Source organism: Falco cherrug, chromosome 3 (assembly GCF_023634085.1).
Source record: "Falco cherrug isolate bFalChe1 chromosome 3, bFalChe1.pri, whole genome shotgun sequence".
Classification (NCBI taxonomy): domain Eukaryota; kingdom Metazoa; phylum Chordata; class Aves; order Falconiformes; family Falconidae; genus Falco; species Falco cherrug.
The window spans coordinates 112,223,343-112,236,705 of record NC_073699.1 but is presented as its reverse complement, the minus strand read 5'-3'; the positions used below and the strand labels follow the sequence as shown (position 1 = coordinate 112,236,705).

The following is a 13,363-nucleotide window of genomic DNA, read 5'->3' as shown; positions in this document are numbered from 1 at the left end:
TGATCTGTAATTGTTATCATTGGCTGTTGCCTTAGCATTTCATTTGTGTGTCCATATCTCCCTGCGTCCTGTTCTTGTGATCCCTCGCCCCTGATCTGTTTCTAGAATTAAGTAAGATTTCTGTGCTGTATGAAAACAAAGTAATCTTTCTTATTGGAACTGCTAATATTGTTTATGCAGTGCTGTGATGTATGTCATCTTACAATTAAATAACAAGGTGACCCTGCCTCTGAGAATACTTACAATAGCTTAGAGTCCTTGGTGCTTCTGGCTTTCACGTTTAGTTTTCAGAGTGTGCAGAGCTCATACGGCTTTTTATTGTTCAACTACCATTCATATCAAGTGTGTATTTATCAACCCTGTGGTGTTTTTTTCTAGCAGCGCCCTTGTCATTTCATTCACTGTTGACAAGTTGTAGTGCCAGGTCTGTATAAGAAATGTTTTTGCATGATGCCAAACGTCTTTCAAGTGTTCTGTTATCTCATTTCTTGCATTCTGCTTATCTCTGCTTTTGATGTGACTTCAGTGACGCTGAAACTAATTGGGCTATTCTTAATTTGGTTTGTACAAAAAGATTTTGTTTTATTGTTTATCTCATAGGAATCTTGAAGTAGTGAAGGAAAACCTTTGATATGGTCATCTTGTAGGCAGCAGGAGGAGGAGTAACAAAAAACTGCCAAACAGCTGTTGCTGAAATTAATATTTTGGGGTTTCTTGGAAGATGGCTGTCACAGGATAGACAGTGTGCATTCTCTATCTGTTTTAAAAAGACATCTTCCTTTACTATGTAAACTACTTTGTCAGAATATGCTGAATAATTTATTTTGAAAAACCCATGCGAACATGGGGTTTTGATTGGTAGCATTTATTGCATCTCAGACTGCATTAAGATAGAGCAGGAAGAAGGTTGTGTGCTACCTGGAAAACTGCATGGGCAGTTACTTAAAAAAATCGTGAGGCATATGTTAACAAATTACACCTGCACTTGTTCCAAATCTCCTTCCCCCTGTTTCTTCTGAGTTTTTCAATGATTATTTAAAATATTTCTGATATGCCTTTAATTTTCAAGCACACACAGTGAAATTGTGGCAAAGAGGGGTAGCCAAACAAGGTCCTTGGACAAGCAGAGTTGTTCCTGCTTCTGGTTTACCGTTCTTACACTAGCTGGCTGTTTGTGTCAGCAGTTTTCCTTAGTCACTTCATGTCCTTTTCACCACTACCTCTTTGAACTTTGCTGCCGTGTCCCCCTCTCTTCAATGGTATCCTTTCCTTTATCTTTTCGTTTGTCTTAGTCTTATTTCCACCAAAACATGATACTGTTTGTCATTCTTCACACAGTTCAGGATTATTTTTTTTTCCTTTTCACCCTAATCTCTGATCATCTGTAAACATCTTGTTGCAGGTGCTGTTTCTACTCTGCTCAAATACTGCTTGTAACATTATAGTCTAATTGGTACATAGGTACAATTATATTGAAAGTGGTGTGAAACACTGCTTAATCAGTGTGGTGAAAGGTGCTGTCAAAGTCACTGGATTCTGAATTCAATGAACCAGGAAAAGATAGTTTCAGTTAAAGGAACCCCTTCAGCCCTCAGCTAATTTTTTTGCCGTTGCTCTTAAGTCACTTCACCCCAGCTAATATGAATGCTAGCCATGTAATATTTTTGATGAACTTCAGAGTAAGAAGCTTAAAAGTGAAATAAGCTTCAAGTGCTTTTGTATTCAACATTGCTGCCTGGGAGTGAGTGAAGAATACTGTATTAAGTCTTCAGTTAAATGTAAAGTTGGCTGTAGGAAATGCACCAGTATGCTGTCCTTATCAAGAGGTGAATTTTTAGACAGAAAAATAAATTTGAATGTGATTGTTCTGTGTTGGTGGAAAAATGATTGAAATACAGTATTTCTTTTTTTGGTAGACAGACATTCCTTGAGGACAAGTTGTGATCTGGAAAATATTTTAAGTTGCTACATTTAGATTGCAAATAAAATGAAATTGCACTGATTTGACTGAACTAAATTGTTGTTTATTTTACTGTTTAGTATTTGGTTACTTATTACCATTCGTTTGAGGTGTGAAATGTATTGTTATGTACTAGACCATAGCCAATTTTCTGGTTCCATTAATATGACAGGTGTCAAATGAGTCTGAGTGTTGTATTCTCTGAATGTAGCTGCTAGTCTTTGATTTATGTAGGTACACGCAAAATAAAGTTCTGATTGTATATTACTCCATACAAATACAACTTTTAAAATGATAGAATGTTTTTGGAATATTTATGGATAAAAGGAGGTGTGACTATTAACGAATATGCCAGACACATCAGAGGATATAACACAGTGCTGGACACTTCTGTCTTAAATCAATTGACTCTGATTTTTAAAGTTTTGGTGGGTTAAAATTTATTTGCAGGTTTGAGATTTTTAACTGCTCATCTAGCTGTGGTTGAAAAAAAAAAACCAAACAAACAAAAAAAAAAACCCCAAAAAAACCCAAACCCAAAAAAACCTCAAAAAACCCAAACCCAAAAAAACCCCAAACAAGCCAAACCTCCAAATAAAACCCAGCTATAGAGCCACCCTACTTTTGTTAGCTTGAAACTTGTTTTTCATCGTTCCGATGGCTGTATTGTTTATTCTCTGTGGTCCCCCTCATCTATGCTGATATGCAGTTTGTTAGAAACCACTATGAAAAATAGGCTTCGTTATTCCCTAATGAAATCATGGGGAAATGTACTGGAAAAATATTTAGGTTTCTTTGATATGCTGAGAACATTTTTCTTTTTCGTTTGATGAGACATGGCTTCATGGGTATCAGTTCAAGGGTAGCAGATGTCTGAAAATCAGACTTCTTTCATCACTGTTTTGTCTTGTGAATTGTTGGAAGAGCAAAATAGAACTTTGCTCTGCATTGAATAGGCTTCAGCTATTATAACTAAAGAATAAAGATTCCCCCTCCCCTGCCCCCAGTCTCTTCGCTCTCTTGGATGGGAAGAGATTTCTGGCATTCTGTTCCTTCCATGGTTTCCAATTTGGGGGTCTTTCTCCCCTACATATAGCTCTCTAGGATGTGTCTGTGCAGCTGTTAGGGCTTATCAAGGCAGCGATAGAATAACCTTGCTGCGACTCCAGTTTTACCATTTTTCTCATTGTTGCTGTTAAAGCTGGCAGAAGACATGTTCTTGTAACTTAACTCAGCAAGTCACATTCATAAATACGGAGAAAAATTGCCTAACATAGCACCCTCACAAAGAGTGGGTGCTAAATAGAAAAGGTTGAGCAGCTTTCTCTGTTCTACTTCAGAGATTAAATTCTTAAATTTCATAGCATATGGAGATGTATTTTAAAATGTATTTCCATTAAACTTTCAGCATAACATACTTCGTAAGTGCTCAGTGGAAAAGGCTCCAAGTATTACTCAGTATATGAAAACTTCTATCATATCTTTGTTTTAAGGTTATATGTAAAAGCAAGAATAATTTCCATAAAGTCAGGGTTTACTTGGACAAGCGTAGTGTTGCCCAAGTTGTTATTTCTCAGTTTAACCCCTCCTAAAGCTTGTTCAGAGCTTAAGTGTAATATCCTTCCTATTATTTACTGCCATCACCGTCGGTATTTGTTTCTGACCAGAACGATTGAAGTTTGATGTTAGAGGGCAGGTACTTTTTTTAGGGCTGTGGCACGTGGTTCAATATATGCCTAGTTCTCAGCACACACAATTCTTTCATAATATGGACAGATTTTATGGGAAACCGTGCATGCTTGTAGCTTTGAAATTCCAGTCACTTTTATCAGTGGTTTGTTGATTATAATTAGGTAGTAGAGAGCTAGTTGTTTAATGACAAGTGTAAGTAGCATTTTCTGTTGTGTTATACAAATAATAGTATGAATAATAGTACAGGCAGCCTATTGAACCTTGTAGGCTCCTTAAAATGGAACTAATCGCTTACTAGACATTCATAAATAATTTATTAGCTTTCTATTGCCTTTCGAACTTTAATAGAAAAATAACTTAGTCTTTTATATTAATTATAACCTGCTGGCTAAGGATTCTGAGCTGTTGATTTATTTAGGAATTATGATTAACATTTAGGATACTGAAATAATAACTTTTATGTCATTATTTAAACCCCTTTATTCTCTCTAAAAGCTGTTTTTTACTTACTCTGTTGCAGAGCAGTAAACTTGACATGCAGATACTTTAACTTCAATCTTTGCAGTGGAATTACATGGTTTCAGGTTGCAAATAGAGCAGTAGAAAGACAGTAATAGACCCAGTAGTAGCTCTGCAAAGTGTATTAAAATACAAGCTTCATCATGTCAGCTACTCTACCATAAGGGTCTTATGCACATCACTAGTCTCCTGCTTGGCTCTGTCCACATGACTTTCAGTACTGGGTAGTAAAGGGTATACGACAAACCAGCATCACTTGGGCCTTCAGAAAGGGCAAGGAGGAGGACCCAGGAAACTGCAGGCCAGTCAGCCTGCCCTCCATCCCTTGGAAGGTGATGGAACAGCTCTTCCTGGAGGTCATCTCAAAGCCAGTGGAGGAAGAGAATGTCATTCACCAAGGGGAAATCATGCCTGACCAACCATGTCTGGGCTCCCCCGTTCAAGAGGGACAGGGAACCACTGGAGAGGGTCTGGCGGAGGCTACAAGGATGAGGAGGGGACTGGAGCATCTCCCTGAGGAGGAAAGGCTGCGAGAGCTGGGCTGTTCAGCCTGGAGAAGAGAAGGCTGAGAGAGGATCTTGACCAGTGTCTACAAATCTCTTGAGGGCGAGCACCAAGGGGCCGGGGCCGGGCTCTTTTCAGTGGTGCAGCCAGGGGCAGCGGGCACAAACTGCAGCACAGGAGGCTCCATCTGGATGTGAGGAAAAACTTCTGTACTGTGAGGGTGATGGAGCGCTGGGATGGGCTGCCCAGAGAGGTTCAGAACCTGGCTGGACATGAGACTGCAACCTGCTGTAGGAGAACCTGCTTCAGCAGGGGCTTGGGCTGGATGATCTCCAGGGGGCCCTTCCAGCCCTGCCCGTGCGGTGATTCTGTGATATCTGTGTTTGTGGCAGAGTAGATGGTGTAACCCAAGTGCAAGCTCTAGTATGTACATTGAAGTAGTTAGTTTACTGCAACATCCTCAGTTCAGTAAGTACACCAAGTAATTTTTTGTGAACTGTATGCACTTCTCAGAACTTCATGGTTTTCTCTTTAAGTTACCATTTAGTCTTTCTCACAAGTGATACGTTTTCATGTAAGGCAATACAGAAACTATTTTAGATTGTGCTTTGGGGACTGATAAGACTGAGTATGCCTGGAAGTCATAATTTGAAAAGGGGAAGAAAAGAATTACTAATATATGTGAAATTATACTCTGTGTGGTGGGTAGCTGATGTTCTGGCTTTGCACTGTATTTCCACAGTCATCACTTGTGTGTTTCTAGGCAAGTTATTCCTGTTACTGAAACTTTACATCATTCATTCCTTTATGCACAGAGGCATACACAGTTGTTTCGTTTGAACTTCTATGTGCATGTTTAGGAAATGATTGACAAAACGCAAATGGAAGGCTGCACGAGTGAGTCTGGACCTCAGACTGTAAGTGCTGTGGTGGAGCTGGAATTGCCCTTTTGTTTTGAAACTTTGAGGTGTCCTTATACTCTAGGCTGCAATACCAGGTAGCTTTCATTATAAACACAAATAATGTTCAGGAAAATTGCAGTAGATCTCAGTTTTCACTTCAAAGGATTGAAGGGTACATAGAAAATGGAAAATGCTTAGAATTGTGTGAGTACATTATGTTGAGTGTCACCATTACTTTTTATAGACAGATGTTTATGTTAAGTCAGTGGATGGTTGATAAAATAGGAATGTTTTTCCAGTGATGCTTTTCATTAATGCTGTCAATTATGATAAAGATAAGCTAAGCGCTGTGCATCTGAAGCCAATCTGATCAAATCTATATGATTTTACTCACCTTTAGTGAAATTTACTTGCTGAGGGCCGTAGTGGGGAAACTGCTTGGCTGGCTCAAGCAGGTTGGTTTGATCTGATCCACATTTGTTTTGCATTTTGAAACAGAATTTTCAGAAGATGAGTGTCTAGGTATTAAGAAAAGGTAATGGAATGAGGTTGTCGCCTTCGTGCAGTATTAATTTGCGTTATACCTCTGGTTTAGGGGCTTTTACTGTCTTATTCTTTGTAGGAACCCCAGGATTTTAAAAAATTGTCAGTAGGATGGTTATGAACTAAAATGAAAAAAACCTCCTGTTCTCCCTGTGTTCTGGCTGTTATGCTGCATACTGTTTCAATCCGTGTATCCTGGTATGGCAGTTCACTTGCCTCTCTTGGCTTTAATTGCCAGTAACATGTTTCAATAGTATAATTTGGACAAATGATGTGTAGGTCCTGAAACACTTGAAACAACTTCTCTCATCACTATTTGGTGTTCAAAAAGTACATAGCCAACAAAGATTTCTACTAAAAGCATCATGTTTTGCTTTTAAATATGCTAGTCTTTCAGAAGGAGTCAGAAACATTTTGTAGTGGTAGAGACTGTATTTAAAATCTAGTATACAGCTGAAATGTAAAATAATGAAAACCTTTTGTGACTTATTCAGACCTATTCTTTTCTGATGTTAGATTAGGTCTATTGTAGCTGTCTGTAATTTAAATGAAAAATTGATCTACCTCTTTTAATTAAATTAGACTTTCCAGGCAGGTTATGTAAGAGCTGGTATGTATTCATGCTGCACGATTTTTTAAAAAATTTGAGTTGTCTGGTTTAAAAACAGAATTAAACATATTGCTTACAAATATGTTGTATAATCAGAGTAATTCTAATGCTTCAGTAGAATGTTTAAGGAACTGAGATTTTTATAGTTATAACTCATAGCCATTAAAACTTTAGGACTGTTTCAGTGAATGCTTATGTGATACTTTTTTTAAGAAAGTCATCTCAGCATAACAGACTAGGCAGATCGATCAACCTTACAAGGTATTTTATCTAAAATTAGGAAGAACTTTAATTAGAAAAGGTACAAAGGAATGTTGTCTCAACATAACGTAGCATGTAACAATGGTGTTACTGACCTAATTACTTGTTAAATGTAGTTTCTCATGGCATAAGTGATCAGTGAAAATAATGCAACTGAAAACCGTTCCATAGATGTTTTAGGTTACCATATTAATGAGCAGTTTCAGAGCCTTAACACTAAGCCTGAACTCTCATGAAAACTGTATTCTGAAAAATACAGATATTTTCACAGTACTTTTCTGTTCATTCATCTTTAAGTGTAATCTAGTAGTGCTGCCAGGTGAGTCATATTCAGACAGGAAAAGGATGGATGATACCTTTAGCTGTATTCTCCAAGTGACTCAGGGGAGGCTTTTGAATTTGTTTTTAAGGAGAGGCCAGGGAAAACAAATGAAATAGCAAATGGCCTACATGAAACCCATTTCAGTTAGGTTTACTCACTGTATACAGCTTGTAGTCAGAATGCATCCATTAACTAATGTGAAAGAACAATTACAGCAACTTTATCGGTGTTTTACATATATGTAATGTGGTCTTAGAGTTCTGCATTAAAGCACAAACAAGTGTAATGAAAAAAAATAGTGAAAACTTGAGTGTTCTGATAAAAAGATACTTCTACATTAGCATGTTGATGGAGGGGACCCTAGCTGAAATGGCAATTTGGAAATTTTACTTCCATTTCAAGTCGGGAGTTTTTGTAGGTCGCATCGGTTGATCATCTCTTGTGCTAATGTTTTTATTTGTTAATAGTATTGGCCCTTCTGGCTTTTTGACTTGTAGAACACAACTGCGCCTACTGTCGCTGTGGAGACCTTAGATGATGTACCTGAGCATGTGCTTAGGGGGCTTCCTGAGGACGTGAGGCTCTTCCCATCTGCTGTTGACAAGACACGGCTTGGTGAGTGCTACAACTGTGAAAAGAAAATGAAGATTTTTACACTAGCTCATATAAATTACAGTTGCTGTGAAAACGTAGTGCCCTCCTGTGCTGGATAGAGATGGTGTCTGGTGCATGTAGCTGAAATAATTTCTGTTGGAAAGAGTGGACGACTTCTAAGTTTCTCCAGCATCCCAAGGTGATGTTTCTAGAACATCAGAATTGGGGTCAGAGGTGGACCAGGGTGCAAACAGATTAGGTTGTGAAAATTCTGATATGTTGCTTCACTGCTGTGTTTTCACTTATGGCACTTTCACTGTTACAGTTTTGTTTTTTGTAACTATCTTACTGTTGTCTCTCTTTAGAATGCTGTATCTCACTATCCAGTCAATATAAAAAGTTTATTAGAATGGTTTCAGTGCAGACTTGAAAGCCGCTGTATGGAGCGAAGTGTTGTTTCTCTCATGTGTTCAAAATACTTGGCGGCTTTGTCAATTTAACATGGAAGAACTTTGGTGGAAGTCAGAATTGCAGGTTTTGAGGAGTAAGCCTGACAATAGATGCATTAGTAACAGGTTGTGAGCTCCTTGGAGCAAGGTTAAGCTTTTCTAGTATGAACCTGATCTAGCATGTTCTGAATGAGATGTCCGGTTTAATTTGCAATGATTTGTCAATCTGTTCTTAGTTTTCATGCTATAAAATGTGAAATGCAGCTGCCCATTTTCAGTTCTGTTAAGTCTTGTCAATAAACTTGCAGGCAGATGCACGTGTGTTAAGCAGTCCTAAATGTTTTTTTTCTTCAAAATATACTATTAATCACAGATTTTGTGAGGGCTTCATTTGCCTGGCATTGTTTCAGAGAAAGCAAATAGGATTTTTGATTTAGTAACATGTTTAGTCACAGAACAGCTGAAATCCGGGACCTCACAATGTAAAACCTGTCACGCTCTTGTGCTGTTTTGAGTATCACCTGAAGTACAGGAAAAATCCAGGTTGTTTGTCTTCAGAGCTACAATAGCCTGTGAGTAAAGAATGAAACCAGGTAAATACTTAAACCTTTCGTGACTGAAGTGAGTTTTGGGGAGAGGATTTTTGAATTCATTTTAGTAAACTTCAGTTCCCTTATTGTGATCTTAATGTTGTAGGATGCTCCCCAATCTAAGATAGACACATATAAAATGGTCTTAAGGAATATGAATTGTGAGTAGAAGATTTGCTTGAGATAACAGATTAGTTTTAACTACTGATACGTGTCTCTTCAGGTGTCTGGGCAACAAAATCAATTTTAAAAGGCAAGAAGTTCGGACCATTTGTTGGTGACAAGAAAAAAAGATCTCAAGTTAAGAGCAATGTATACATGTGGGAGGTAAGATATAGTTTATAAATGGAAAAAGGTGTCTGTCACTAGGTCAATATTTTGTCTTTAGCCTTTAATTTTTCCGGAGGTTTTAGAAATAGACATGATGTGAAATAATTGCCATCTAGCTATGATGACAATTGCAAGTAGTTATTTACAGATACTTAGATTGAGCAATCATTCTGAGTTACAAAGCTTCAAACTATTGGCATTGGTTGAAATTGCTGTATTAATTTTCTGATATACTATCTCTGGATCACACCTCCCCTTAAGAGCCTATTGCTGATAAAGCTTTGCTTTGTTGGCTTGAACCCCGAGTGAATCCCTTCTGCAACTGAATACTGTCAACTGCTTATGAAATGAGAGAAATTAGAAGGATATGGAATCTCTTTAAAAAGCCATAGCACTCCTCCTCATTTAGTTTTTTGCAAAACAGCTTTATTATGGGAATTGGTTTTGCTTTTGGGGTTTTTTATAAAAATTCTCAACTGCTGCAGTATTTCTTGTGCTGCTTGTGTTTGGGCTTGCCTTAAAGCAAATACTGTCTGGACAGCTGAATAGTTCTTAAAGCTTCACTGATAGTCATAAGACGTTGGATATTATGTAATGTAGGTGTCTTAATCTGGAGTTGAATCCTATCTTGCTGCTGTTAAGACAGTTCGTAACTACTTACAAAGACTTCTTCAGTCCTTCTGAAGACACACACAGCAAATGGCTTTAGCAAAATGGATGGTCAGGGAGGGGACGAATGGAAGAACTGTGATGTAGCATGTTCTGGAACAGAACTTGTTAGTTTACAGATTTTTTTAGGCTAAAGGTACTGATAGCAGTCATCCTTCTGCCCCCTGGCCTGCAGAAACTAAACTGCATAAACCACTGGATAGTTCTGTATGTGTATCAGATGAATTGACCTAGATCAATTTTGCATAAATGCAAATTCACATTCAGGAAAATAGTAAAGCATTAAAGTATAGTGTTTGTTGCATTGAGCTAATATTATCACAAACTCCACTGCATAAGGTATCTCCAATTTTGATCTGGTACAAGAACAGTTAGTGAGATTGAATCAGTTAAGTCAATTATTGACCTTGCAATTGTTTTTCTCCGTGCTTGATTATGAATGTTCTCAGTGGACATATCTTAATGTTTTTTTAAATTTATGTTGAGAAATGATAGTCCTGAACAAGCTGTTTTGTAGTTTGCAATGCAGGTAATAATGGGAACCCCTGCTAGATTTCAGAGTAATTGTGTCCTGCTTTAATACTGATTTTGGAATTAGAAAAAAAGCAGCTGAAATGAGACCACGACAGTTGGCCCCATATGCTGATATCTGAAACTGCTCCAGAATCTTAGAAAATACGGTTTGTAAAAGGATGGTGGTGTGTGGGAGTAGTTAGGTATATGGACCTCCAACTAGAACAACCTTTTCCACAAGAACCCTGTTAGTTTCTTCAGTGAAGTTGATCTGACAAAAAAAGTAAGCCTTCGAAAAGCTGGCATCTCCAGTCAATGTTAATAATTATAAATTGTCATGCTAGAGGATCATTCTGAAAAAGGAGTTTTGTGTCTCAGGAGAGAAACAGAGGCTTGAACATATTTCCATTTTCTGTCGGAGAAAAGCCATAGACAGGGCAATGACGGCAGGTGACTGAAAGCTGAGGGAAGTGCCAGCTCCGTCAGAATGCCTGGCACAGCTGTGATGAAGGATCTTCACTGGGGTTTGCAGGAATTGCTTAAAGTTGCAATAGAGCTATTTCCTTTTTCAAAGTGCACAAGGCTTTTAAACAATGTTTTAAAAATCAGAAGCTTTAACTGAAAAGTAGCGAAGTATTTAATTTTGTCCAATAACATAATAAAGTAATATATAAAAAAGTAATAAAGTATTATGTTTTGCTATATATTCCATACCTGATAACTCTTGCACAGCATTGTTCTGCTCCTTTCTACCATTTTAACCAAAAGGATTGCTTTTACAGTCTTGATCTGTGAAGCTGTTTATGCTTTCATGTTGCAAGGGCTGTGTGTGCTGATGAACATTATTTTAACAGTCAGCTGATGAAGTCCATGCTGGAATAGTTTAAGTAAGGAAGATATTTTCTTTTTGCTTGGAAGGAAACTAAGATGATTTTGGTATCTTTATTGAGGCTTTACCTTTATTGATAAAATTCTATTTCATTAAACTAACAGTACATCAATACAAAAAGAATCAAATTTATGAAATGGTTCATGTTTTAAGCTGTTGTAGAAATGTGCTTGAAAATGAAAAAGTAAAACGGTTTGAAAAAACTTAGAATTACTTGTAAAGTAAGTATCAGAAACAATAAAAAGCTACAATATTAGAGTGGGAAAGATGGTGAAATCAGAGTTTTAGTTTATTTCTTACGTGCAATAGTGCAGTGAATGTTGCAGGGGGTAGTGAGCTAGGGAGGCTGGGTTTTTGAAAAGAGCTCTTCTAGGCAGACACTGATTTTGAAAGACTTAAGCAAAAGGAAACAAGTAAATAATATGTAATCAAATTGCACATATTTTTTCCTTTTTTGTTTTTCTAAAAAATCTGTGAGCTGCCCAGTGCTTCTGAGACATTGTGTACCTGTTAGTATGCCGGTGTTCTGAGACAAAGTAACTGAAGAATGATAGTTCCTATTGCCAAAGTGGTGTGTTCTCGGGTTGGGAAAAAAAAAAATACATAGCATCCACTGCTTGCTCTTACAGACAGCTGACTTGTATTATGATAAGAAGAGTGGGAGATGCATAACATGTCTTGAAAGAAAAGCAGAGTTGCCTGTCATCAGAAAATACTGAAGATGTCAGTAACCTTGCTTTATTGCAAGCTGTCTTGAAATGTAAAACAGGAGTAGGCGTTAAATTTTTCTCCAAGAATGGAAACCAAAGAATTTACACAGCATCTTGGAACATGGTCAATTTTTTAGGGTAATCACAAGATTTCTGAAAGGTTAAGATTTTCTTTAATACTCTGAAAAAAGATTAGATATAAATTGTGCTTTCCTTTATCTTTCCAAATAAAGCAAATGTTTCTATATAGTTACTTTTCTCAGTTGATCAGATAGTAAAAGTAAACCTCTTATGGCTTTTATATCTTAAAATCGGTCATTTTATTAAATGCAAAATCTAGAGAATAATTTCAGGCTTGCCAGACTGAAAAGAAAGCATAAAATGTTTTTACTATTTTGGCTTTTGAGCCCAAAAACTTAAGAGAAAGACTTGCACACCAAAAGTTATTTTTTCCCATTGTACCAGTTCCACTAAAAAGATTTCAGAAGACAGCGGACGCTGCCCACCCAGTACAACCCCACCTCTGCTCATGTCCCCTGTGTTATCTCTGCCCTTAGATACTACTGCTTTGTATAGCTTTAAAATGTGAGGTGTTTTAGTGCGTGTACGCTTCAGTGTTAAGTTGTCCATTTGCTTAATGCCATTTTTGTCTCACAGGTGTATTACCCAAACTTGGGATGGATGTGTGTTGATGCAACTGATCCAGAGAAAGGGAACTGGCTCCGGTATATAAACTGGGCACGTTCGGGAAAGGAGCAAAATCTGTTTCCTCTGGAGATCAACAGGACCATATACTACAAAAGTTTAAAGGTACCAGTGTCTGAAGAATCATTTACTGCTCTGTTACATTTTATTAATAATACTTTTTATTCCCTTTTATTCAAATCCTTCTTTTCTCTTTACTATTTGTATTGAATAGATTTTAAAACATGTTATGAAATACAATGAAAATACTGCAAATGGTACATTTCATTGGTCTAAATTCTTCTGTGACAGTACAGTTGACATTAAGATCTACTGTTAAAATGCAGGTTATGTATGAATTTTAAATCTATTTTGTTGGTCAGTGATTTGCTGTAGTACCAAATTGGATACAAACTAGAATGAAAAACTATAGCAGATTACATAAAATAAATGATTTTCTATTTCTGTAGATACCAAGACACTTTTTACAGAGGATTTTTTGCAGAAATCTGTTAATTTTATGGGCTTTGCATTGTATGACAAAGATCTGTTGCCAAGACGCTTTTATGGGTAGCTTCATGAAACAAGTTTTCCTGGTTTTATACCATTCCAGTTTGATTCA

General features: G+C 37.2%; 1 protein-coding gene across 7 annotated transcripts in view; it reads left to right on the top strand.

Annotated features, from left to right (window-relative positions):
* The window catches only part of PRDM2 (PR/SET domain 2), a 73,590-nt gene that overhangs the window by 9,373 nt on the left and 50,854 nt on the right, over positions 1-13,363 (top strand). For 6 of the 7 annotated variants that reach the window (XM_055704012.1, XM_055704014.1, XM_055704013.1 and 3 more), the window contains 3 exons: positions 7,811-7,928; positions 9,170-9,273; positions 12,715-12,867. In XM_055704012.1, coding sequence (XP_055559987.1) covers positions 7,811-7,928; positions 9,170-9,273; positions 12,715-12,867 — 375 coding nt within the window. Of the gene's footprint in view, positions 1-7,810; positions 7,929-9,169; positions 9,274-12,714; positions 12,868-13,363 lie in introns of those variants that run through there. The other variant, XM_055704018.1, reaches the window with a different exon arrangement.